The sequence below is a fragment of the Acanthaster planci genome, linkage group LG02, assembly GCF_054643075.1.
Source record: "Acanthaster planci isolate LZ-2023a linkage group LG02, COTS_SCS, whole genome shotgun sequence".
Lineage (NCBI taxonomy): Eukaryota > Metazoa > Echinodermata > Asteroidea > Valvatida > Acanthasteridae > Acanthaster > Acanthaster planci.
In genome coordinates, this window is record NC_141778.1 from 28,498,037 (window position 1) to 28,525,424 (window position 27,388).

Genomic DNA, 27,388 nt, shown 5'->3' on the forward strand with positions numbered 1-27,388 from the left:
AGTGTCTTCTGTGTCTGTGTCTTCCAAAAGTAAAATGTCAAAACTTTGTAGCCTCAACTCCCAGAAAGGCCATAAAAAGCTATATGAAAAAAATCCAAAATGTTTAGCCCCTGCCCCCAAACTGGATCCACTATTGCCTATATTTTACAGATGGGTACTGGGGGGAGGAGCCCTTTGCCCTTTGGCAAAATTTTTCACCCTTTGTAAAACAGATAGGGGGGGGGGAATACATGTATGTGAAGGAATGGTTATATCCCAATGTTTACTTGTATGGTAACTTCACTGTTAATTTTGCCACAAAATAGACAAATGGAAAATTTAAGAAGGTGCAATTCTGGGGGTTTACATACTAATCATTTTTTAAATTTACATTGTACATGTACATGTAGGCCTACCTTCCTACTTGTTGGAATTTCTAAAGCCGTGTTCCCATTAAACTTTTTCTCATTAACTTACTGTGACTTTCCTGTAGAATGACAACATTAAATCCAAGAGGGACAAGTAGTTAACAGACATCCCAGTCAATTTATCGTGACTGTGGTATAAAACTGAGGGTACCAGGCCGAAAGTGATCACGGAAGATTTCCACGCAGCCATAGTATTTAGCAGGGGCATAAGAAACATCCAATGGGAACAGTTTCATAATGCGGACTGACAGCAAACACAATGGAAACCGCTAGATAAGCAGGGTAGCTCACTACTACACGTGCATAGAGATCAACAGTGGGCATGTGCGTGAAAATAGTTGCATGGTTCCCTGCCTCATTACACAGAGCACACCAACATATGGTCTGCACAGACAGTGAAACGTACCCAGAGAGAGCCACACACGCAAACATGTATGTACGTGTTGTTCTTGGCAGATTTGGCTGAATTTGTCAGATGTTGTCATTTTTTTCAGATATTCCATTTTCATGATTTTTGTCATATCCTGCTCAGGTCAAAGGTGATATGTGCAGCACTCTCAATGCAGAATGTTCTATTTAATACGGTCAAAAAGTGCTGTAGACTGACATGAAGGAATGTCACGGTGAGATTCCGCTTGACCGCGGAATAAAAAGTTCAATGGAAACGCGGCCTAAGAATAAGATGTGTTTCACAAACTCAGTATGCGTCAGCCAAAACCTGTGATATTGTACCATCACTGTGCCACCAATGCAGCAGCAGATGCACATGTATGATCATGTGTGCATCCTGCCAACTTAGCTGCCCCCTCCCCACTTCAAACTAATACAGGTACATGATCCCCAAAAAAGGAAACCAACAAAAACTGCCTTGAAAGGTATGGTCATACAGGTAGCCCAAAAAATAACATGACCTACTCTCAGAGGCCTCCTTTACTGTGCAACCTGAGAAGCCTTTATTGGACCTGTTTATAAAACCATCTCAAGTAGCTGTTTTGTCCCAGCTATGTTCTGTAGTTAACAAAATCATGGAGTCAACGACCTGTCAAATGGACATACCAGTACATGCAGTATGCATCAAACTTTCAGCTGCGTACTCTGTTAGGTAAATCTGACAGACAAGAATTTGGGGGAAAGTAAACACATCCTTATTTTCATTTACTGTTTTTGAAACCCAGGGAATTGTTCAGAGCAATCTAAAGGCATGTTTCCATTGGACTTTTTCTTCCGCGAGAAACTTGCCGCAACATTCCTTCATGTCAATCCACCACACATACCCACGTGGACTTTTTTACCGTGATGGAATGTTTATTTGCTGTGTTTGAGCCTCGTAAGACTGGCTGACCACATTGCCTACGCTGTACAAATCATGACAAAATCAGCCAAATCTGACCAAAAATAACAAAATCAGATCAATTCCGCCAAATCTGCCACAAATGAGATGAACCTGTACAGGAAAAGCCCTCTACACAATGTGTGTACACGTATATACAGTGCTTCACTGTGTGCATGCAGGGTATGCTGCTGTACAGTACGTACGGAGTTGGAGACTGGGAACCATACAACCATTTTCGCGTGCAGCTATCGATCTCTGTGCAACAGTAGTTTGATCCATAGGTTTAGTATGGTCGCGGTCAATCTTCAATGGGAACTGTTCCCATTGGACTTTTTTGCACCCCTGCTAACTTACCGTATTCTAAAAAGCCATGAAATTTAACTAGAACTCTCCACAAAGTTTGGCAGATGACCAAGCATATCACAGATTGTATAGTCATACCTACATGTACATGTCGTCTCTGTATCATCCATTGGGCAGAGCCCAACTATTTAATGTATGTAGAATTACGTGCAGAACTGACTTTTAAAAATGTGACATTTATTGAGAGAAGCCTGACTAAAGCCATTATATACAGGTACTGTCAATAACTACATGTACCATATCAGCTGCCCCTATTACACTGAATTGCATGTGACTATTGCTGGAGTATCCACACGACTAACAAGTTGGAACATCCTGTTACTCAGAACACATTAATTTGAACACATCCTCCTACTGGCTTCAGTAGAAGTGTTTGACTTCCCATGATATGCCTTACTAAAGGCAACAATATTTGGCAACAAATAGCTTGTCAACAGGCTGAGATGTCATGCACGTCACTTTCACAGCTAGGTCAATATATTTAAACATCAAGTCATAGCCACTGTGTGTTTGCTGAGATTGAGCTGGAAAGATAAAACAAATGGCAACTCCTGGAATTCCATGGTTGATTTACAAAGTGATGCACAAGTGCTCATTAAGTATCTTTCAAGTGCTGTCACAAATTTGCGATTCATATTATTTTTAACTTGACAAATTTTTCACATACCAGTATTAACAATTTATAAAAGCAATTGAAACAGTTACGGTAAATTGGAATAATTGTACATATTCATGCCAAACAGCTCATATTAAAATACAAGGAAACTATCTCAGCTGTCTGAACAAAACTCAAAATCTGGAAGAAAAGTCAGTTACATGTACTAACAAGTTTAACACTGCCAACTTCCACTACATATGGCTCAAAATGCTAGTTATCGGGTGCTGTGAATACATGGAAGAGGGGGAAAGTGCCAAGTTGCTAACTCCTTTTCCCCATCCATGTCTTTATCTGTTTCCTGGTAAAGGAGAACTAGAATGACTTGCAGATACTACACTGTGAGTCACAGTTGGGGATACAATTACAAGTTGAAGGTCTGCCAAAGTCAATTTTCAATTGAATTTCCATCATCATCAATACAGGTATCACATGTATGTTCTTTCTGGCATTCACCAATATGAGACAATTAACCATAATTCATTATAAGACAGTTTAGCTATTACCATGGGTCAAAAGCTTGTCACATGGCAAGTCTTAAACGCTACGAGATGAAGCACTGACTGGCTGATCCAAACAATCCAACTGTGAAATAAAAGTGAGACTTCTGTGAAATCTAGTCCCTTTTTGGTACTGGTTGAGTGTTCACAATCTTTGTCTGTGTAACACCACTGAGTCCCTATTTTGAGAGTTCTACACCACCTCATGCAGTATGTGCCACATGCCTGCTAATCTACATCTGCAAGTAACTATCAGGACATTATTTATGACTACTCATGAGAGCTACCACTACATACCATAATACAGCTAAAGGGTGTTTGATAAAAGTGAATTACAATTGAACAAAATCACTGAACCTTATTTGCTAACTTATTTTAAGTTTCTGACTTAAAAGGTATAAATTTATGAATGGGAAGAAGCATTGTTTATACATGTACTTTGCTGGTCTGGAATGCTCATATACTAATAAGACCAGCCAAGTACAAACTTATTCCCCTTATTATATTACATCTAACATACTTGTACAAGGGTGCAATATACCTCTACGTGTACAACACTGATGCCTCTGTCCATTTTAAATAAAGACTTGAAAAAAATCCTCCTGATCACTGCAGTGTCGGCATCATCATCACCATGGAGCTATTAAAATGGACAGTGAACTGCTGACAAGGAATCCCTGCATACAACATGCAGGTGAGTCCACAATCTTAAGTTACAAGGCATGTATTATAATTCAGTCACTTCAATTCAAAGACCTGTGCAAGCAAGGTCATGCAATGGGGAGGTCAGCCTTTTTGGAATATCATTATCACTTGTCACTTTACATAGCAGCAAATACCCTACAGGAACAGGGTCCCAAATCATGTTTTAATTTAGGGTAAAAACTGGGATTGAGAAACATGATTATTTCTTGATGGTTTGACAAAATAATGTCTTCATGGGCAAAAATGTCCCCGACTCCACAGCAATAAGCTTAGCTCCTGACCCCACTCCTGGAAACTTTACCCCAACTTTGTCCCCTAAGTATAACTGGCTTTAGCTTCTATTTGTTCTTGTTTATTGTCGGAGCAATAGGTTAAGTATGTGTTTTTATGCTCATTGTCATATGAGTACAATTTTAAAGTTTCTAAACATTGAATGAACCACTTACTAAAGGGTATAGCATTAGTTCCCACTGGTGGCAGGCAAACACGAAATCAGATACATGTACATGTACACCACTGCCAATCCACCAATCCACAAGGCATGCCACAAATGACTTTTCAAGTGCTCAAGTTAATCACAACCACTTGCAACAAACAAAAAAATAGCAGGATTGGCATGCTGCGGGCCATATCAGACAGGAGATACGGTCTTGTTCAGCTGCAAAGAAAGCTCTCATATGGCAAATTGGGCACTGCAGAGTATCTGGCAATGACAAAGGAAATCATATTAGTTTTCGGCAGTAGTACAATATGACTTAGGCGGTATTGCCTTTTTGTGATGTTTTGATGCAAGAGTTGACCCCAAAGGTATTACAGAAGGGCATTACTAAACACTAACACATGTAAAACAAACAAAGGAAAATAAAACCAGAAACAACATGTTCAAAATGTACAGATCAAACTCGTATTCTTGTCCAAACAAAACCCTTAAGCACTTCACCTTGTACCGGTATGTTGTACAAAATACAAGCCTAGTATGTTTTATGGTTTCCGATGTCATAATGTCAGCTGTTACACTTACACATGTATTTCAATTTCTTTTATGGAAATTTATCCATGGTACATGTACCAACAATTAAAAAAAAATATATAATCATCTACGGCAAATCTGTACCAGTGGTTATATGGGCATCAGTCATATCACAGCCACCGGTACTTCAACCTTCACAAAAGAACCAGACATTAGCTTTTAAATTTCAACTTATATTTGCAATGCATGATTCCAACTGATGTGAATACGCTCTACTTGAAACAAAAAAAACCAAATAAACCAAAAAACCAACAGAATAACGACGCACTACAAACTACATGTACATGTACTGTACCCGTAAAAACTGTTTTCTTTTAAAAGAAAACATTTTTACGAATCACCTCCAAACTTGTTGATTCAAGTAACCTATTTCAGGTCCATCACTGATCAAAAAGATGGGTGCTGTGGCACATCATATTGTTTGGTATTTGTACTGGTCATATTGTCCAAAGTCTGATTTTGAAATGTGATTTTAGGAGACCTGTGGTAAAAAATTCACTTGACCTAGTTTCAATATACCAGTAGTAACCTTGTAAAGGTTTAGCAGGTGTGCCTTGTCCATCGTCTGGTTCTGTGATACAAATCCTGATTCAAGTGGTAAGTGGAATAAATGGATGTGCAAATATACCACACCTACATTACATGGTTGATATAAGATTAAACGTTTTTGGTCAATGTCCAAACCAGGTATTTTTAAAACAACTGTAGCATGTTTTCTGTGCACTTTTCTCTTGGCACTGCAAAGACAGTTTTATTTTCAGACATTCTCCTTATTTTACTAGATGCTAGTCAAAGACTAGCAAATTACATGTTGAAACAGAAACACACACATAATCTTTCAGGGATTGGATCTACATGTAAAATCACCTGTCACAAATACTACGCGCTGAACTATTGCAGAGCAATGATGAATGACAATACTGTCCAGTGTCCGGGACTTGCACTGAAACATTTCAGTACAACGGTGGTATTGATGAATTTTCCCCAGCCACAGGATAATACAAGTAACACACTTCAATAATGCATACTGCAATTTTGATAAATGTAATTAGATTTAAGATCAGTTGAATTTAACATTTAGATTTGCATTTTTTAAAAGAAACATTTTCTTAAATAATGTGTATTTTCTAGACAAATTTCTACCCAAATCCATGGTAAAATAATACAGCAAATGATTTTGATTTGGTCCACAACTGTTACATATACTGTGTGAGACCCATAGCATCATTCATCAACACATCAACACATCATGGCTCACAACTAGCGATACCTCGTACATTAGTTTACTGTAATTTTTGCTGTGTTGTTACTTGGCAGACCATACAACACAACATACCATAAAAAACCTGCTTGGTATTTTATAGTTAGCAGTTTCCATGTTTGTTTTGTCCTCTTATAAGTTTATTAGAATCATTTATCATACTTTGGCCCTTCGGTTCATTTTGGATGTGAAGCACTGGAATTCAACAATTTTTAGGGGCCTATATGGAAAGTTCCTGTCTCATGGGAAATTTTACCTAGCCAAAGCAACTTCAAATGATCATTGGGAAACCCTGGATCAGCATCAATGCATACATGAATCATCAGGGGGAAAGAGTTCCACACACAGACGCCACTTGACACTCCGTGCACAAACCCTATGAGACTGGTCTGAAAAATTCTGTTTTATAAGTAAACAACTTGGTTTTTTCCTCCTAAATTGAATTTTTCTGGACATGTTTTTGCTTTCTGAAGGCTAAAAGGTCACTGAAGGGAATAAATAATTATTGGCCTTGGTATATGAAACTCTTCCCGAAGGATGAGAAGTCAAATTTAGGCATTTCTACAGCAGGAATGCAACTTGCAAGGGTAGATCCAGAGCCACCGGTGTTTTTTTTTTTGGGGGGGGTGGTTTTTTTGTTTTTGGAGGGGGTAGGAGTCCTCCAAAGATGTCAAAAGAAAAGTCCAAGTTAGCTCCAGGGTACTAGATACACAGAGGCATAGTGGGATGAACAAGAACACACAACACACACAGCAACACAGGCACTGTACACATGTATGTGTGGGCAGTGAAGTGTCCTTGTAGACAGCTTAGTGGTGGGACAGATGAGTAGCAGGAAATTCTGCAATTTTGGCCCGGAATTTTTTTGTAGAAAATAATCTAAGTTTTGGAGCTATTTACATGCTTTGGGGAGAAGGAGAAATGAAATAGTCCCCCTAAAAATTACCCTTCACCAATGCAGGAATGAAATAATTATATTCAATTATCAGGTGACAGACAACCACAACAGCACTTCATCCTGTTCATCATACTCAACATCGTTAACCAATCACTATAAGTCACTATTAACATAATAATTATGAACATGATGAATAGCATGATCATACACAGAATCATCTTTTCCCAGCAAGAAACGAGATGGAGGGGTATCCCCCATATGTCCAATCCCTCTGGACTTTGTCACCCAACACATCCCCCCTACTTTGCTTGAAAAGAATTCCTGAGATACCAGTGAAACAATGACCATGCAATGACCAACACAGAGCACTAGCAGGGAGGGGGGGATCTCTGAGTCTCATATCTTGCTTCCTATGGAATCGTTTACCAGCATAGATGAGAAACCGTACAAACACAAATAAACCTACCTGAAGGCCTGTTACTATTTGGAAATGCTGGAACTGAGTCTTCGATTTGAAAGTCGTTAACTTGTACACGGATAATCACAACGCCACTGACAACACACTTACCTAACAGCCTCTTGTTGCGGTTCCTATTGACCAATTTGTCCCATGTGTTCGGCTTGAATCGCCCGCCAGCGTCTCTCAAGCTCAGCGAACGAGACAGAATCTTTGACATGATGGTTCCGCCAGATTTGGCCGGTCCAGTTAAAAGTGGAAAATCACGCTGGAGTCAAGCTGGTCCCCCAGCTATTTATTGACAGTGAAACTGAATTCGGCAGGACGAACTACAAATTCATACATGTTTTTGAAACTACAAATTACAATGTTTTAAAACTCCTGCCTGAACGACGGACCTGGGCAATCCTTGCCGAGAAGGTGGCTCCGTTTATTTATTTGCTGGGGATTTTACCACAACCGGGCGTTCCAGGCTAGGCCCACAAGACTGAACGTGTAAGCTTTAAGCCTGTACGTGTACACGTAGGGCCGTAATGACGTACGGGTACATGTGACAATGTACATGTACATGTACAGGTGTAGTAGAGTGTGGTTTGCACAGTATATTAACTGAGCACTGCCATGCACACAAACAATCAAACGCCTCACCTGATTGGTCCATCGTTCTAAGCCAAATCCCATAACGAAATGGGCGATTATTGGCTAGGAGTTAATTCAGCCGAAGTTTCATTTTGATTGTAACACAGGCAGATAAGACGGGAGTTCTCATTCCTTGGGACGCTGATCATGGAGGAGGTCTGGTGACCGCGAAAACGGCCTACATACGAAAAAGGGCTCCACAAAACTCACCAACACATTTTTACCAACATTTTCTCAAGTTCCGAAGTTTATATACTGTACAATGTATGCGTGATGTACACGTACATGTTTGTTTAAAACGAACTGTGTTGTTGATATAACACAGGTAACAGAACGGTGAAATAGGTTCAAAAGGTGACGTGTTCAAAAAGTATTCCTGAACAACCGACCGGCCACTAGGCAAAGTTATGAACAAGTGATCACATATCGCGGCATTTTATAGCTGCGATAATTGAAAGCGAAGACATTCTTATCCGTCTTCCATGATCGACGTTTTTCTGACACATTCGAGAGTCTATTGCTTGGGATACGCACAAAATCTTGAGTAATATCCTGCTTATTAAATAGTTAATGGTCACGGATTCCCATGGTATGGCTTCACCATCTACCATGTCTATAATGTGAATTGCAGAAAGATACTGACTGTTTTTCCGACTTTGGAAACAAACTGAACATTGGCCGAAGATGGGGGAGAATTCAGAGCTCTGGGATCGGGAAAAATTGCGCCCGATGGAGATTTACTCCTCACATAACTATTGTAAAACCCTATCGGTTGTAAAGCCCTGACCAAACTGTTCTCCCTAGGAACGACGGCAGTGAAGGGGTATTCAGATTTAGGGGCACCCTAGACAACTATACTGGGGAAAAAACACACAGAGAGAGAGAGAATCAGGTGGAGACTGAGAGAACACAATCTACATGGTAGATTGGGCGGGACTCGGACCCAGTTCGCAGAGATGGAAGGAAAGTACCGCTGCGCCAACCTGAACCCTCTTAATAGGGTCCTGTGTCGCACGTTTTTACGCAAGTAACAAACGTCATTCTGCATCTGGGGAGTGGGGGAGTCTTACGGTTGCGGTTGTCCCGTAACACCATCTAAGCTGCAGCATACAACCATGGAGGAATAAAAACACATGATACAACACTGTTTGGTCAAGGGTTTGGCCAGTCATTTTCAATGTCCGTTGCTCAAGCTAGGCTGGAGGAGCACACTAGTTTGTGCAGTCCACCCACGATCACAAATTTGTTCACGAACGATTGGGGTCTATGAAAAGAGATTCATCCTGGTATTTTCTAAGAGCCCTGAAAGGGTTTTCGTTTTCCAGTGCGTATATTTTAGCTGTCACAACTCATATGATCGCCTGTGTTTTCGTTGAATTAGCTGAGCGGTATCTTCTATACGTTTAAGATGCTGATCAGTGAGATGCTGACCCCAAGACCGAATCTGACACTTGGTGCCATCTTCCTGTAATTCTCCCAGAGTCACGCGCGCGCATCTTTGAAAAATTCTTTCGCGTCTAACAATCTGCACCTGTCGCAGTATTTCAAGACTGGATCGGCGAATAAAACGGTCTGTGGACGTGACAACATTCAGTGGCTTGATTTGGTTAGGTCAACGACGGTGAAGAAAAAATTCCAAGAAAGGCAAGAACTGAAGGCGCGGTGTTGCAGGAAAATTGGTCATAATTTGCTAAACTGACATTACTACGCAAAGCACGAAACTAAATAGATATAACTCCCAGTTAATTGGACTTACAACTGGATATTTGCAACCAATAACTGTGGATCGAAAAAGCAGTCGGTGTTTCAGAAATTGGAGGAAATTGGAGGCTTTCCCTTGGATAATATTGATAAATTGTTACATATTCAATATCGGTGACCACAAGTAGTCTTCAGACATTATACCGGTGAAGAATTGCTTTAAAGAAATCAATGACTTTGTGCCTATCTGTCGTGTTCCATCTTGAACTCTGATAGCAGTGAAGACAACATAACTGTAACAAACACTATTCCGCTGGAAAATAAAAATGGAAGTCTTAAGCTGTATTATATTTCACAATAATTATCCTATTTTTATAGAACAAACTTTCTTGTCAGTTTCTGAGGACTGAAAGATTCTGAATATATGTTTCAATCCTGTGAACATAACACCCTTTAAGTCTGTACATAATTCAGCAAATATTACAAGCAGAAGGCAAACTCATTCACATTGCTCAGGAGTCACAGCATGCTTTGAAAATAGTGTTAACGAATGTTTTGAGAAACATCTGCTGTACGTACAGCATGATGACTACATACATGAATTGCAAATAAGAATTCTCTTCAGGAGGCTACGTGTATGGCTAACAATATAATTTTGTCACACCACACCCATATGCTGACTCTCTCCAATGACAATACATGTACTGTACATGTACACTGTTTGGTACAATGCTTGTACTCTTGTTGTTTGGGCATGGTTTAATTGCAAAAACTTAGTCAGCAAAATAGTTGAATATTTGTACAGCTTGTGGAGACTATTTGAAGTTCAAAAGCTTTCACCGCAGTGTGTTGCCGAATTTAAATGAAAACTTGCAGAGGGGGAATTTTAGCCAATCAAAGATCGGCACTCGAAGGGGAACAAACTTTTAACTGGCAAGACATAATGCACTAGGAATACAACTGGTATTTTTGTTTCCAATACATGTAAAATGTGAGGGACTTCACAGAAAGACCCGGACAGTCAGGGTGCCAGAATCTTGCCTGTCACATCAGCTGGGCTTTCAACTCTACACTCCCCTGGAAGTATTTGACAGTTCTTCCCCACCATAATTTGTTCTGCCTTGGCTTTATGGTCCCGGTACTTCAACATCCACTTAGAAACTGTCACGCCAGCAAAAGAGGTCTTGTGATTTTACTTCCTCAGTTTCTTGGAAAAGCCCTGCCACACTAACATCTAATAAACATTTGCAGGCAAAAAGTTAATGACTAAGTGCATATATGTTGAGAAAGAGACCTTGAAAGTCAATTTGAAAAGAGGCAAACGCTGCAAGGTCTGGTGGCTCTGAATGTACATGTACTTTACACCAGACGGTCCACAGCACAAAGGGAAAACAAATCAATTCTAGTGTGAAACTGTCAAAAAGAAGTTACCTGCACTTTCTGATTGCAAAATCCTTTTAAAATGATATAAATCGGACTTTGGTTAAAAAACATGCAAGTTCTGGGTCCAAGTTCTTCTTCACTTTCTGACTTATTGATACAGAGTGGAACATGTTTTAGTTGGTTTGGGTGGAAAAGTGTGAGTTGTTAAGTGCACGATACATTTATACTCAAAAGCTTCCCCCACAAAGGGATGTGGGGTCTCGATTAATTTGTGCACAAAAGGAGCATTAAATTTCAATCTTCTGAAGAATGGTTTCTCTTGATTTGCATCCAACAATGTTTACAACTTTGCTTTCTGTGAACCCTTATTTGCAAGATTGCAAAATCTCATCTGTACCTATAAAAATTGGACAGAATTAAAAATGAAAATTTTTGTTTTCGGTGCATTTAAATGATGCAGCTTACAGTTGATACAAGTTTAAATCACCATGAGAGATTGGGAACCACGTCCATGAAAAGTCAATATAAAAATGCATTTTTAGCATAAAAACTTGCCCATGTAACTTTCAGTTTCCTCAGTTAAAAAAAAAAAGTTGGAACATTCAACAAGATTTCCAGCATTCACTGGACATTTACACTCAAAATAACTTATGGTGCTGTTTATGTCAAATGAAGGTTGCTACTTTGTCTTTCAAAGCAGGACACAAATATTTAAGCACATTGTTAAACATTATATAGTCATATTATTTGATGGAAAGATAATTTAGTGATATAAAACTTAATGGTGTTTAATTGCGAACACTGCAAGAAATGAGAAAATAACATTTTTCAAATTCATACACACAACCCAATCTAGCTACGGTCAAAAACGAGAAATGATGCTGTTTGGAAATTACATATCTAATAGAACGACTGCAAAATGCCTGAGGGATACGGGTTCATGTCCATCAGCCAGTCTGTTATGTTACACTGCAGTATATTCCATGAACAAACGTATTCCACACTTTCTGAGACTCAGAATTCAATTACTATTGAAACAGCTGCCAACATTAACTCTGCTGCTTGAACATTGTCATACCGCCGTTGTTAAGACGAAAACAAATGTCCATATTTGAATCAATCTTTCTCATCAAATGGCCCAATAAGAAATACTTTCTCCAGCAGCTTTTTTCCTCTGTAAGTCTTCAGAGACCGATCAACTCACACAGCCAGCCTGGCTCCAACCTTTCTACATCCTGATAGCAATTTGTGCTTTTATGACAGACAAGACTCATTCTCACATGATTAATTGTTCAGCTTTGCCAGCTGAAATACCAGGTCGGCATCCAATAGTACAACCCACCAGATGGTCTGCGCTGCAGTAGTCTGCGTTCAGGCAATGCATTTTTTGGTGTATCATAATACACTGTAATACAGAAGACCTTTCACCTCCTCCCCCACACTGTAACCGAATGATTTGTGTCCAGTTTCAAACATGCAATACATAAGAAGAAATAAACATTGGAAGTATTAGAGTTTTGACGATGGTGACTGCTCAGATAAGCATGAGGTATATTCTCCAGAAAGTGACCATTTTTATTTCTCAGCTGCTGCCATGGGATAGACAGGAATGAAAGCAAGTTCAAGGCAACTCAAAACTGATTAAACTCTACATCGAGCTAGTGGGGATTTCTGTAAAGCTTAGCCAGTGCCTTGAATGTGTCATTCATTTCACCAGGATTATTTGGGGCAGGAGAAAAACGAAAATAATCAAGCTACGTGCGATCTAATTTTTCTTTTATTTCAGAACCATCTAATACATCAAGCTCAGTGATAGTATGTCATCCTATCCAGCCACTAACCTGGGAAACAGCATAACTCATAAGGAACCAAAAAAATGGGATAAAACAAAAACCTGTTGTGGCCTCTGTGTCCAGCTTCGATCAAATGTTAGGATTGCCTCAGAATCTTCCACATGCGAAATGCAATGCAAACATTTATTTCAATACAGGGAAAAGTCAATGAATTTTACCCACCTGCCTTCTCTCTGGAACTCTTCAGGCGGCACTGAAGATACTAAGGAAAACAGATGGAAAAGTGTAAACATTAACCAGAGAAATCTTCTCTGCAAGACCTAATATTAAGGATGTGACGGATGTATGGTCGATTTTAAGTAACTGCTTCAAACTGCTTTAGAATAAGTAACTGCTGTTAATAGTCTCTAATGGTTCTAGAAAATGAAGTTCATGACATTTTTGCACACAAAAGAGCAGAAAAGGTTGTCAGGGTCCAGTTGCTTACACCTACCATGCAGATAGAGGATACTGCTTTGCAAAATGGTTTCAAAACAGCAAAAAATTACATCAAAAACAAAACAAAAAATGAAACGTATATTTCACCTGTGAATTCAAATTAAATACAAGACACTTTGTCAACATTGGAAAGAATATAAATGACTGGCTAAGGCACATGCAGGATGTTTATGAAAACTGGTACAAACCAACAGCCGTAATTTACTTGGCAGGAAAAATCTATTAACATTCTAACAGCAGCTTTTTTTTGTTCTACACAAAATTGTCAATTGCATAATACCCACAATGTAGGATTATGAATTTTACTCTTGCCTTGATGTCATAAAAAGCCGTTTTATAAAAATCTTTTTAAAAGGAAGAAATTTTGAATATAACAATGTGAGGCCACATGAAAAGGTAATGAACGTTTGGTCTACCTTTTAGGGGAGGAAGGCCCTTTTTTCACAAAATGACCAATTTATCTAAGATTGTAGGCAGATTCTTCCAATTTCCCCTGATTCTTTCTTATAATGGAGCAACAACCAAGTCATTCTGAGTTTGACTTTCATACATAATGAAAAATTACATTCCGAGAAAATTAGAAAAAAGGGTGCGTGAGGAAGCAGGTAGTGATGAAAGACTGGTTTATTCAGGTTGAAACTTTCTCAGGGGAATATGCATTCAATACTTAGTGACAAAAATGCATGCGCCCACACAAGAATACATGCTTCAGGAAATCTAGTTTAGCAACTTTTGCAATTTTTCAAAGAGCTGCCGTTGAACAAAAACTTGGGGCTAAAATGAACTGTCTATTACAGCCTCAGGTGAACTAAAAGTATGAGTGAAATGTTTGCAGACATCGTATGATAAACAAGTTAGACCTTGACATCAAATTAACAAAAAAAAATGGAAGAACAAGCGGTAGGATGAATCAACTGCTGTCTGGCTTCTGGTCATGGTCTGCAAACCTGTCTGAAAAGCTGTTTGACTTCTAATGAGCAAAAACCTCCTGATACCAAACAGAAGTGAAAATTACAGCTGAGCGCTTCCATTCAGCATCTGTTCGAACAAAAATTAGTTTACAAAAAATCCTTTTACAGTTTTCCTGGTTCCCAGCAATATCGCATACAAGTGACCTTCACAGTAACAGACAATTATCTGTTTCCACAACACCCGGACACAGTAGTAACAATTCCAATTTTGCAAACAGCCAAAGTATAGTGTCTTTATTACATCTGTTCGTCAAAAATGCCGACAACTCAAAATACGTGACAAAAACCACTTTGCTGTACACATGCGCTTGCTGCACTGCAATGCAAATTGAATGCATATTAACTTTTCTGCTGCCTTTGTTATTGCTGTTTATGAAAACGAGTCCTATGCTTCTACTCTGAAATTATAAGCATGGATAATGATAAATACATACATGTATATCATTTTTCACAGTGGGGAATTGAACATTTAACATCTACTCTTGCCAGGTTTAGGTCAAAGACGAACCACTGAATTTGATCTTGCAAATGGTGTGGCTATGTTCTGCACACATCTATGTCTGATATGCTGTCCAGTCATTACTCAAGAGACATGTGAATTTGTTCTGTAGATGTTATTAGTTATTCACATAAGAATGGCTCTTCACTTGCTTTTGGTTATTTCTATGTGCCTGATACTGTAATTGTATTGGCCAAAAGAACTTCACTGCTTACTGTTCCTTGTGACAGGTGCAGGAGAACAGGTGTCTGGCAACACAGCACAATTGTTTTTTAACTAGGGTTCATTATTTACCTTCAAAGTGGGTTGACTGTTTAAGTTGGCACTTATTACCACGATGAAACAAATTAATTGTTCAATGCTGTGAGGCAACAACACAAACATTCTGTTGGAGATGCCCATTCCTACATGACAAAAGTGAATAAGTGTCATTTCTTGGTGTATCTGTGCTGTCGCAGACCTGTACATTTTAAAAGCTGCTTCTGTGTCCTCTACGTTCAGTCATGAGTACTGGCATAAATATTGCACCTTTATTGTTTCTAATATTGCTGTTACAGTGCTGATAATGCCCACAAATTTCTTGTTCAGCAAAAAAAAAAAAAAAATACATTGCAAAGAGATTGACTTGCCTGGTTGGTCTTTCTGGGTGTATATGCAATTTGAAGACATGTTTGAAGATAACATGCTTGGCTGCTTGACATTTTAACTGAGTCTGATTTCATAAGTCCTGGTTCAGAGGCACATGCATTTTTTTATTATCTGATAGATGAGTTGCCATTTTTGCTTGTCTTCACCTAATTTTTCAGTGGTAACAATAAATAAAGCCAAACCTGAAAAAAAAGAAAAGAAAAAAGTATATAGGGAAAGGAACTAATATGAACTATTCTTCACCTGAAATGGTATCCCCAAAACACCAATGCATGCAAGTTTGACAGTAAGCATTTCTTACTGAGGCCTACTGTGGACTCGATACTGCATACCATAACTGGTACATGTTGTGTTTGTACTACATGTACTTTATGTACTTCTCTATTACTACAGCACAGGTGTGTCTTGTCTCAGTAATCCCAAGACATGACTCATGACTCAGACACACTTCAAAATGGGTCAACCCCATCCAGTGCTAATTGGAAATTTCCCTTCGTTATCAAACAATGTCTGGCACCTTCCTGGAACCCAACACCACTTTTTATGAACAGGAATCTTGATTGAAAAATTTTCTTTCAGTTGAGTTTTTATAAAAAAAAAAAAATCTGCAAGTTGGTAACCCCTTCTGACAGTGTTTTGAATGACCAATCATGAAGTTGTAATAAGCTGATATCCCAGAGGACAGATACAGCATTTCATAAAATAAAGTGAAGTGTTGCTGAAAAAAGTGTTATCAGTTCCATTTTTTTAGTAAGTACAAAAATATGTTTGCTCTCGTGGCTTCACTACTCTATTTTGTGATGTTGAGGTGTAAGAAAGAAATCAAAATAGTTCCTTGAAATATAACAGACAGGAATTAGAAGGCTGCATAATGGGAATGAAAATGATTTCTCTTGATTGTGTACTTTGGCTTTGGTTAACTTATTTCTAAATGCAGACTCAAATTCAGCTCACTGAGGACCCTCCCCCCATTGGATACATCCCAAAATGTAATCTTACTGCAGAAACACCACTTAAATGTCCTTCTTACCCTCCCCACAAGGTTTGCTCTTGAATCTGTGGTGCATAGACACCCCCCTTCATTTATCATCACAAAGATATTTATTTGCTGAAAGTGATGGACAACAGAGGGCGCTGTACAAGACCAAAACAGCTCATAACATCTATGGCTTCATGGTGATGAGGGAAGGCAGAGAGAAGAGTAATTGACACAACAATAGATTCAGAATGGAACTTGACAAAACAAAATCAATGCATTGCAATCCCTATCAGATCAAATTGTGTGGTCATTACAGTTACATTTCTCAACCTGTGAGGCCAAGTTATCAAACCATCCAAGGAATGTGTGTTCATCCTTTGTTCTTTCCTTTCTCCTACATCCAGAGATAAACAACTTTGAAAAGTGTGGAAAAATGAATACCAGAAAAGCTGGAATGGTACAAAAGCACACTAGCCCCAACCCAGATGGAAATGCAAACCCATATTTGGACCAAAAAAGTGACTGTAAAAGGTTCTGTTTGGATTATCATGTTTATGCTAACAACTTCTTGGGGGATAAAACCCAGACTGGACAAACAAATTTGGCTGAAGCCCTTTTCATCCGATGACAGACTGGGGCTGGATTGCCCTATGGGTATTGCTGTCAGGAATGAGCAAGTTTTCATTGAGGTCTGTCCTCAACTCAGTGTTTGGCCAAATAGCTGACCAACAAAGTTGTCAATCTCTCATAGGCTAGATGACAGTTTCAGTGTGGCCAAAAGACAGACAATATAGCAGACATGGCATGGCACATTCCTACTCTATAAGTCACTGAAACATGCCAAAGTAACTCCATTGATATGTATTGGAATGCCAAAATGAGGGAAGATTTTTTAGGAGCTTGAATGCTTCCCCATATTAAGGTGGCTACTGACATAAAAGTGAATATATTAATAGAATTAAACAGAACAAAATAGGCATTTCTGCGAGCAAATTCTCAGGGAGGCGATATTTGGGGGGGGACTTAAGTATTTCTACGTGTAATGTTTATGATCTTTCTGACAGGTGAGCTTAACTTTGAAGATTTTAATATGCTGTAAAAGAAGAGGAAGTACAATATTTCCAACTTCCTAATTATAACGTTAAAAAGTGTCTGGGAAAAGTTCATTTACCCCCTCCCTGTTTGTAGGGAGCTTTTCACATTAATTTAATTATATTCAGTAATATTTTGTGAAACCAGAGAGAAAGAGAAAAGGAAGGAAGTAGCAGGATCTCCCTGAATAACACTGGGTATTTGTGAAGGGGCTTTCATTTTTCAAACAGCACTTCTTGTTTGCTACAGGGGTGACATGATACTAGGGTGAAGGCTGCAATTTAGCCAGTGTTTCATCACACAAAGTATACGCCCCACAAGCAAAAATTTAGTCTAGGTTACTCGAGAAAATATGTTTTCAGCACTCCCACACTAGCAATTTGACTCAAAGGCTGTCATTCAATGTCAAATCAATCATTCACATGTTTATATAGTAATTAGCTGGTCTCCCAAAAGATAAAAGGGCCATTAGTGAGGCTTTAGCCAGTACTGATGGACAAACTATATCCACAGGTTCCTAGAAATCCAAGGACTTTTGTCCTGGAGCAAATGGTGAAGGTATTTCACGGATATCTCTTTCACAGTCCATTATCAAATATGTCTATAGGCATCACTCTCTTGTACACACATCTGCCAATGGCATTTCCCCTGAAGGTTAAGTATATTCTGTTACTCCAAGGACATTGTTTTATTGATTGGAAAGTAAAATCAAGCTTTGATTGATGCTGGAGAGCACTGAGAATTTGTCAGATTTTTTAAGTGATTGGATCTAAACAATGAGTTACAGCAGTTAATTTACTGGTCTGCATCACCACGGTTTGAAACAATGTTTCTTGTTAACATCCAAAGTGGGGAAAAAAGGACCACAGTCTTCACTGATTTCAGAAAAGCAGGCACATTTGCTAGCTTCAACATCATAAAATATCCCCAGCCAGGAAACAAACAAATCTTTTCCTTGTTCAACAAATATACCTTACAACTTGCAGCCACTGATGGCTTTCAAGGGGGTCTCTGTGGGTCAGGCTTTTGGAATTTTCAAAGGCCATAAATCTGTTCTCTGCACTTTCAAGATTTCAGTTGTTGGGATGGTGGTATCACTCCGGAGAGATGCCATGCTGTGGTTTTAAAGTGATGAGCTGTCTAAATTTAGAAAGTCAGATTGGGGTCATGACACCCAGTTGACCCCTTGACCCCATTTTCACTTAAAAGACCAGCACTATCACTCAGAAACACTGTTTGTTGTCATGAAATTCAAACCAAAGCTATATCTGTCAATATATTATACTTTGGAAAACCACTAAATCCTTCAAGCAATAAGCAATGATAAATCAACAAGCAGCCTACCCATAGGGTATCACTGTGGTAAATAAATGAAGTGATCAAAAGTTAACTCTTTAATTGTTTCCACACTCAAAATGAGATTTTGGTTTTAAAAAAAATCGCATGTTTTAGATATGTTGATTTTCTTTTTTGGGGGGAGGGGGTACATTTGGGTGGCATCGGATAGTAGGGGCATAAGCAGCCTCCTGTCCAGAGATCTCAGTTTACACAAATAACGTACACCATTTAAATGATCTCACAGTGCAGACAACTATGCACGTCAGAGCTTTGCTTTCACTAGTAAACTAACAATGGTCGTGCCATGCAGGCTGACCTCTTGGCCCAAACACTTGCCAGTTTCAATTTTTTTCAATAAAATGAGGTTTTAATTTGACTCTGGAAAAAAAAACTCTCACAGAGTGTCTCTAACCTGTAAATACAAACAAAATCTAAAATAAAAACATCAATTGGTAACTGATTTATGGATCAAGTTTGATGGCTCAATTAACTGATGAATTGATGAAATAATTGATTCAACTAGCAACCTTATGTTTTACTTGCAATCAGTTAAATTCAACTAAATTTTTAATTCTAAACATTCAAGGTGAGGAATTATAACAGTATTTAAAGCCTATCTTTGTTTTAAAAAATTTTAACTAAAAATAATAATTCAAGGATAGACATTCAGGCAGAGGGATGTTTTACATCTTTACATTTTAGTCAAAAAAGCACCACAGATCAGGAAGCATAGTTCACAAAGCTTATGTTTCTGAAATACAACAGAGGGCGCTATACCTTTTCCACTGTGGAAGGGGTTTCCCAGAGTGCTGTGGCTCTGGGCTCGGGATCTCGTCATGTCCTTACCAAGTATCATTCCCAATTATACTTGGAATGGTCCAAACTACAGTGCTGCAATCAGTTGGCCCATGCAGTGTGACTAACCCAATTACACTGGGCAAAATTCTACGCGGAATTTCTTGGCTTTCTCCAAGTTTTTGCAGCTAACAGTTAACATAATTCATCCAAAACGGCATTTCATCCATGATACATACAAATTAGAACCAGTTTCTGCAAGCATGTGTTTTCTAATATGAATGATGTTTGCACATGCTATGGCACACACTTGCAGTCTGTGCAATAGTTAGGCTAGCCCAACTGAGGTACTCTAGTTTGGACTGTCGCTACTCAGTATAGTTTAGATGTCCAAACTACCTGTACATGTATAGTTCTGACAGATGCTTCAATTCAGGAGTAAGAATCCTACAGAGGCGATGGGGCTTTTTAGAAGGCCACAAAAGATACATCATTGTACAAAAGCAGTCAAACACTAAAACAAAATGGTGTAAATTAAACTGAAAACTAAAGTGAAACTGAACCCAGAGGTTCCAAGGAATTGTAATAAATAAACTTCCCACACCTCACAGATTCACCAACTGTGAATCCAACATAATCGCCTTTAAGGAATTTAGTTTCTATTGAGAAGAGTGAATTTACTTGGATCGGTCAAATCAAGGGATCAGTGAAAAAGGCAAAATAGCTTTATTAACTTGGAAACAGATTACCTTTTTATATTAATGATTATCTAATAAAGTTATATTTTAAAAAAGGATGTTGGCCTATGGTGTGCACCCCTGCCAAATAGGGTATGAAAAGTAACTTTAAACAAAATGTTTTTCTAAAAAGAGAGGTTACAAGAAAGAGCATATTTTTTTTCCTGGATACATTATTAATCCACTGCACATATGATTACCCACTTGTTTCTGCAAATCGTTACCCAAATCCATCAGCAGTTTTTGTCAAGATTCCTTCATTAATACATTCTATACAATAACCCCATGGGTCTTCAATACCATACTCCTAAACTGAGTTCTCACTAACAGAAGAATGTTGGCTTAGCAACGGGAAGCTTAGTATGGATTGCAACTGTGTTTGGACAGCTACCACTCTGTCAAAACTGAAAGGTTTGTTGCACTTTGACAGTTGGTGGATGCATCCTTTTCATCAGCTGAAGGCCACAAGCCTAATTTTCCAGCCAGTCAAGCATACTTTACTTCACCCCTTCCTGAACAAAAATGGATGGGAGAGGCCTTGAACTAAACTTGATTTAGGTGTAAATTCTGGGTGGAAATAAGGCATCCAGCAAAAGGAATGGATGCATTCACCACCAAAGTACAATAAACTTTCTGTGTTTGACAGAATTAATTGTTGCTTCTCCAATGGTCTGCCAGCATTCCCACACTGACATCGGTAAACAAAAACAAAATTACTGCATGATATAATCAGTGTTGTATTTGAGTCCATCACACATCCTTTCACAAGTCCAGTCACAAGTCCTTTGACTAGGCCAATCTTAGGCATGAGGGTCACAGCTCATTTGAACAGCTTTTGAATTGGCTTAAGACTGGATGACTTGTGATGGACTTCCAGGGACTTGCAGGGACTTGTGATGGATTCAAATACAACCCTGGAAATAATATATCTAAAGTTAGGAACACAGGCCTTTAAATAACTAAGAAGTCATATTGACAAAATTGCCTATTTTGTTTACTCATGTACCAACCCCCCCATTTCCACCCTCTTCAACATGAATCTCATTTTCATCTGAAATCATTCATCCACATGAGACCACTTTCTCTAATTTTGTTTTATGTGTTTACTTTCTTCCAGAATTTTTTCTTCCATATTTTTACCTACAGCAGATGGACTAGTTATTACAACTCGCCCAACCAACCTCAGACAGATTCAGCTAAAATGTCTCCATGGAATAACATTCAAGATCACAGGCGGCAGTAAATAAGGTTTGGGCAAGTGGTTATGCCGTAATTTTTAAAAGGTCTGGTGTGGTTTCAGTTTCCCAAGCGGGGCTAGTGGGTTCATGTAAGATCTTGTAACTGAGGGTCAAAGGTAGAGAAGAGGGGCATATCTATGGAGTCAAGAGGGCGTGTGAAAAGCACAAGACATGTCAGACAGGCAGACTGGACAAAATAATGCAGGGAATCGATCAAGACTGAAATAAATCACAAGTTAGATATAAAAAGGAGTACCGGTACTGATGGAGCATATAGTACAGTGTGTCCTCTGAAAAATGGTATTTTCCTTTAGCGATCTGCAGATATGCCCCAGTAAATGCAGGCGCTCAAAATTAAGATTGTGGCAGTTTTTCAGTGAAAAGGGCCACTCAATGTTTTAGTGCTTACAGCTCTATCAAAATCTTCTTAGAGATCAAACTGTATAAAGATGGAATGTACATTTTGCTTTTTCAATTAGGTCGAGTAATCAGACAAGAAAAGCATAATCAAGCTGAGAATGTTTGTCTTTATAAAAAAAATAAGTTGTCCAAATCACAAGTTGACATACAAAAAGACAGGTTTTGCTTACCCCAAGCTTGTTGGGGGGATACTGAAAATACTTTTTGCATTACGAGTCCCTTTGAATTTACAAGACTTGCAATACCTATATGTGGGCAGATGCTTTTAGGCCAGAGTCCACAAACAATTCCAACTGCATTGTTGTTTAGTGCTGTTCTGTGGAGGGAGATGGCAAAAATTTGGACAATATACATTGTACATGTAGTAAGTAGCAAATGTTTCAGTATGGCACCTCTGGGCCCACAAACGGGAAAATAAACAGAAAAACCATACCAGATACCTTCTAAACCATCTTTCAACAACCAAACCTCATTTGAAACCAACTCTAGATCTGCCTATGATCTTTATTTTCAGAATTCTATCCTTCTTTCATTTGTTGAAAAATTCTGTAAAACCTGTGGCTTGTTCAGCGTGTTCTACAATCCTATGAAGAGTAGACAAAATTATGCAAAGCCATTCCTCAGACAGATAATTCTCTTTTACCTGTAAATCAAAGTTTTTTTGTCATATTAACTTGCAATATGTGAAAAAAACAAACAAAATCAAACACACGAACAAAAATATAACAAAAAGAACAAAACAACACTGCTGAAAAAAATCTCTAAAAATGTCTTTTTGGGAAGATAGCCTGTTTCTAATGAGCGCTTTTCTACCACCATTGGTATTTAAGGCAAAAGGCATGACTTTTGGAGTCACGATGAACTAATACCTAGTAAGTCTCCTTTGAAGTAGTGAATTTAATGAAAATCCTGGATGGATTGACACTTATTACTTTTCAAATGTATACCTGGGATGTTATGGAACATCTCTCCATTGTCAAGCACCCACTTCTGTTGTTCAGTTCAGTTGCTTGCCATTTCCTTAGTCTATTTTGCATAATTTGTTATAGTATCACTTCAATAACATCATCCATGCTGGTGTTGTTACTGCAGAGCCATTCTTTCAGACTTTGCATTGTGGAATTGAAAAGCACTGATGCTGGTTTATTGTTTTAAGTATAAAATATTTCAAATGTGTTTCATTGATTCACAACAACTTGCCAATCTGGCTAGAGGCTATACACGAATGAATGACCCAAATTTGTCTGTTATCACAGAAATCTGAGAAGTCGTTCAAAATAATCGTGGGTGTACAGCACGACTCACATGGTTTCATCTCATAGTACACAGAGTCTCTCAATATTAAGATAAAGTACAGTGTCTATGACAGCCTTGATTCTAAACAACAAAGAACTGGAACACTGTACCTGGGAGGTGAATGCCAATTTAAATGCTGAACCTAACAAACAGCTTTCCTGGCCAGATTTTCTTCTTAAGAAATGGCCTACGGGAAGATGCACGTTAGATACTAAAAAGAGAGTATTCTTAAGGGGAACTGTGGCTACTGACCACAAGATGTTCCAGCATGACAGTGTATCATGAAGTGGGTTTGTTCACAGCTGAAGCTTTAAGTTGAGCAGTGATGGTATTTTCAAATCCTTATCTGCACAGGAGGTTTTAGTAAATTTGTCAATTTATTAACAACTTTTTTCTTCAGAGCTAAACCTTTGGTAGATTGTGGAGTTTTCTGAGTACCATTTAATTGTTTTCTGAAGGCTTTGTGGTTAAAGATAAGAAAGGGGTCGGTCCAAGACAAACATCCTGTCTTGTCTATTGTCAAATCCCCTTGGATTCATGTCTAAAAATGGCTGTTTTGTGGCAGTGCACAGACAAAATTAAATGATTTAAGAGGTTACATTTTTGCCTGAGTATTTTGAGGTTATCATATCAAGTACAACTTCTACTTCAGAAAACCACACGCTGTGCCATCATATTTTAAACTTTCAGACCAATTAAGCCCTTATTTGTTCCAGTTATGAATATATTTAGCAAAACTAATAAATAGCCAAAGGCCAAATTTCATGCAACACAGGCTATGTTAATGCTGATTGATTCCCAGCTGATGTTTCCTTTGTACATTGATAAATCTCTATTTAGCTTCATAAAATGCGGGTCAAGCTCAGAGTGAGAAGTTAGGACAGACAACATGCAACACAAATACGGGTAATTCCAGAAATTAGGGGTCCACTTTTTTTGGTGTCCCTATCATATCTGACATATGAGTTCGGAAGACATTCTCTATTTTTCCAAGAGTGATGAATTAATGCAAATTACTTGCCGAACAAATAGTAATAGTTTGAAATCTATCCCGGTGATATTTCCATGTCAAATATTAAAGGTCGGATGTAAGAGGGACACAAAAATGTCCCACTTTTGGACCTCTAATTTCTGGAATTTGGTATACCAAATCTTCATTTAGTAGAAATTATCCCAATTTCTAGTTGGAAAAGAGGAAAACTTAAAATCTCCTATTGTTTTGTCTCTATTCAGACAGACAAACTGATGCTCAACCCCCATTTATTAGTAAATTTAATCTTATTATTTTAGGAATTGAAAGCTGTCAGAGTCTTGATACTCTCAGTATTAGGCATTTGAAGTACAATTTATTGTACCAGCACAAACATCTGTATTTAAGATTATATTTTTGATATCAGTTTACAAAATTTAGTCTACCTTACCTTGTACTTTTTGGGCTTTGCACCCATACTCCATCCTTTACTCCGTTCAGTGTCCGGAGAGCTGAGGGGTGATGATCTTGGACTTCTTCCCTCGGTTGGAGAGTTCTCTCCAGAGCGTGTCACCCGGATTTTGGGCACATGGCCCGACCAGGCAGAGGCAGGGGAGGAGGCAGCTCTGGGTCTCATGTCTGGGGAAAGATCACTCATTCCATCCATGGACACTCCCAGGTGGTGATGGCTGGTGCGTGGGGTGACCATGGCCAGCATACGACGAAAGAGAGGTCTTGGGGAGGGGGAGCTTGGTGAAGTCTGCCCCTCATCTTTCACAGAGTCCCGGCTCTCAGCCATCTTCAGGCTGGCTTGTTGTCTGTTTCTCCTGGAGGAAGGAGAGAACAGACAGAAATATTTCTGCTTAATGGAACTCATTCCAGACACCCTCGAAAATCAATATTGGGAGAGAGACTTCGAACAAATTGTCTTCCTGGCAAGGTTGGACAGGACAAAAACACCTATTGCAGCACGCTCGCACTATTGACTCTAGACTGACTGGTTATAATTGCACTCACAGGGAAATTTGGTCTTTTGCAAGGTGAGGTTACAGGCAACCATGTGGAAAGCTCGTCAGCCTCTTCATGAGGGAATCATCAGGATCTATTCATGCTCCAATGGAGCACTGGATTGACCTCTTCCCAACAACTGTTAACCCCATGCTGTTTGAAATTTGACAAATTCATTTTTGCCTTCCTGTGTTCCTCTAGCTTCAGACACAACTTGATTGAGATTACAGATGCCTTTTCCAAAACAACAAAATATTACTAGTATAATGCAAAGCTTTATACTCTAACTAACTGGGTCCTCTTGAAACAGTTGCTCATTGTTTAGGTTTAGCACAAGCACTCATGACTGGAAACACGTTTTCACGAGGAAACACATTGTGATACTACACCCAACAGCTTTTGTAAGCAAAGGGGATGCTTTCAATCTATACCATTGGGAAAGTCATCAACAAACATAAGCTTATGAGTAAAAGATAACATGTTTTCAAATGGTAAAATGACATGCTTTATAAAGCAAACTTGATTTTTGCCATTTTATATTCTCAATTGCAGATTTTCCAGCATGCCAATTAGCACACTATTAACAATAGTAATGATCAGGCATTATGAAAAAAATTGGAATCTCTGACTTGCAGCTCTCAAATTGAAATTTAAAGATATCACTTGATTTAAATTCAAAGCTGTTTAATGCCAAACACTAAAGTCGCTGAATTACTTGCACATGCTCTCTTACACTGTAGAAAATAATATGTGAATGAAAGGACAAGCATCATATTCAAAAGATGTGGAAAATGTATTATGATTGGATATTGGCCAATTTGTTAAGGAAAAAACAAAACATTAGTGGTGTAAAGGCTACAGCAATCTTGCCATACAGAATATACAAGACAATAATAGCAAAAACTGTCAATTAAAGCTCTATGCACTAGAGTCCTTTTAAACTTCACAAAGTAATAATGATTCTCTTTTAAAAAATGGAAAAAAATATTTGCATTAGAAAAAAAGCAATCAGAATTTTGAAATGCCATCTCGTAAAAGTAACTACCTGTATGCATGAAGCGTTTAAAATATTACAGAGATGGTGGAATAAACACACATATACATATGTTCCCTTGGGTATTTATGGATTTCTCGCTTGTTGTGAGGTTGTTATTCAGGCTAAAGCCAATACAGCATCAGCCTAGGGCAAGAAGAATCAAAGGATATGTACATGTACATGTATGTAAATCCATCCTAAGCAGATTGCAGAATCATCACCTGCACAGCTAACAATGCATGTCTTGTATCACGTATAACAGCCTTAAAAATGCACGCTTTGCTTAACTTTTTTGCAAAATCTACACAACAAAAATTGATTGAGATATCACATGCTCCACCATTTGTAATCTAGCTTACATGCATCTTTTAAATGTTACTTTTTAAAGCCACATTTAACAAATTTATTGCAGCACTGTCAGATCCTGGATTTCTTAAATGGGGCTGGCTCATGGGGTGATATTTCATGTAGAATGGAAGGGCAGGGTGTATAGACTAACATAATGCCTTAAGCAATGAATCCAGATTTGTTATATTGCTTTACATAAAGGAAACTTAGGATGTTTCCCTTGTGATCTTAAATAACTAGCATGGAAAAGTCAGCCTCTATTCCCACCCCAATATATTTTTGCCACTGGAAAGGACTATTAATGGTAGGTACATTTTATCAGAAAAGACCATGTCTATATTTGCATGCTATCTGTTTCTGGTGTGGGAGATTTACAGCTGACTGGAACAA

At 38.5% G+C, this 27,388-nt stretch overlaps 1 protein-coding gene and 1 long non-coding RNA gene across 4 annotated transcripts in view; one reads left to right on the plus strand and one right to left on the minus strand.

Moving 5' to 3' along the window:
• Positions 1-27,388, minus strand: part of LOC110977239 (rho GTPase-activating protein 7-like) — a 144,356-nt gene that overhangs the window by 96,059 nt on the left and 20,909 nt on the right. For 2 of the 3 annotated variants that reach the window (XM_022231180.2, XM_022231179.2), the window contains exons 2-3: positions 25,058-25,433; positions 13,348-13,387 (exon numbers count right to left, since the gene is read on the minus strand). In XM_022231180.2, the coding sequence (XP_022086872.2) occupies positions 13,348-13,387; positions 25,058-25,405 (388 nt within the window). In that variant the 5' untranslated portion in view covers positions 25,406-25,433. Of the gene's footprint in view, positions 1-7,720; positions 8,515-13,347; positions 13,388-25,057; positions 25,434-27,388 lie in introns of those variants that run through there. The other variant, XM_022231182.2, reaches the window with a different exon arrangement.
• On the plus strand, positions 3,184-25,242 carry LOC110977242 (uncharacterized). Its single transcript, XR_002597930.2, has 3 exons — positions 3,184-3,952; positions 21,829-21,930; positions 25,108-25,242. It is a non-coding gene; the product is annotated as an uncharacterized LOC110977242 (long non-coding RNA).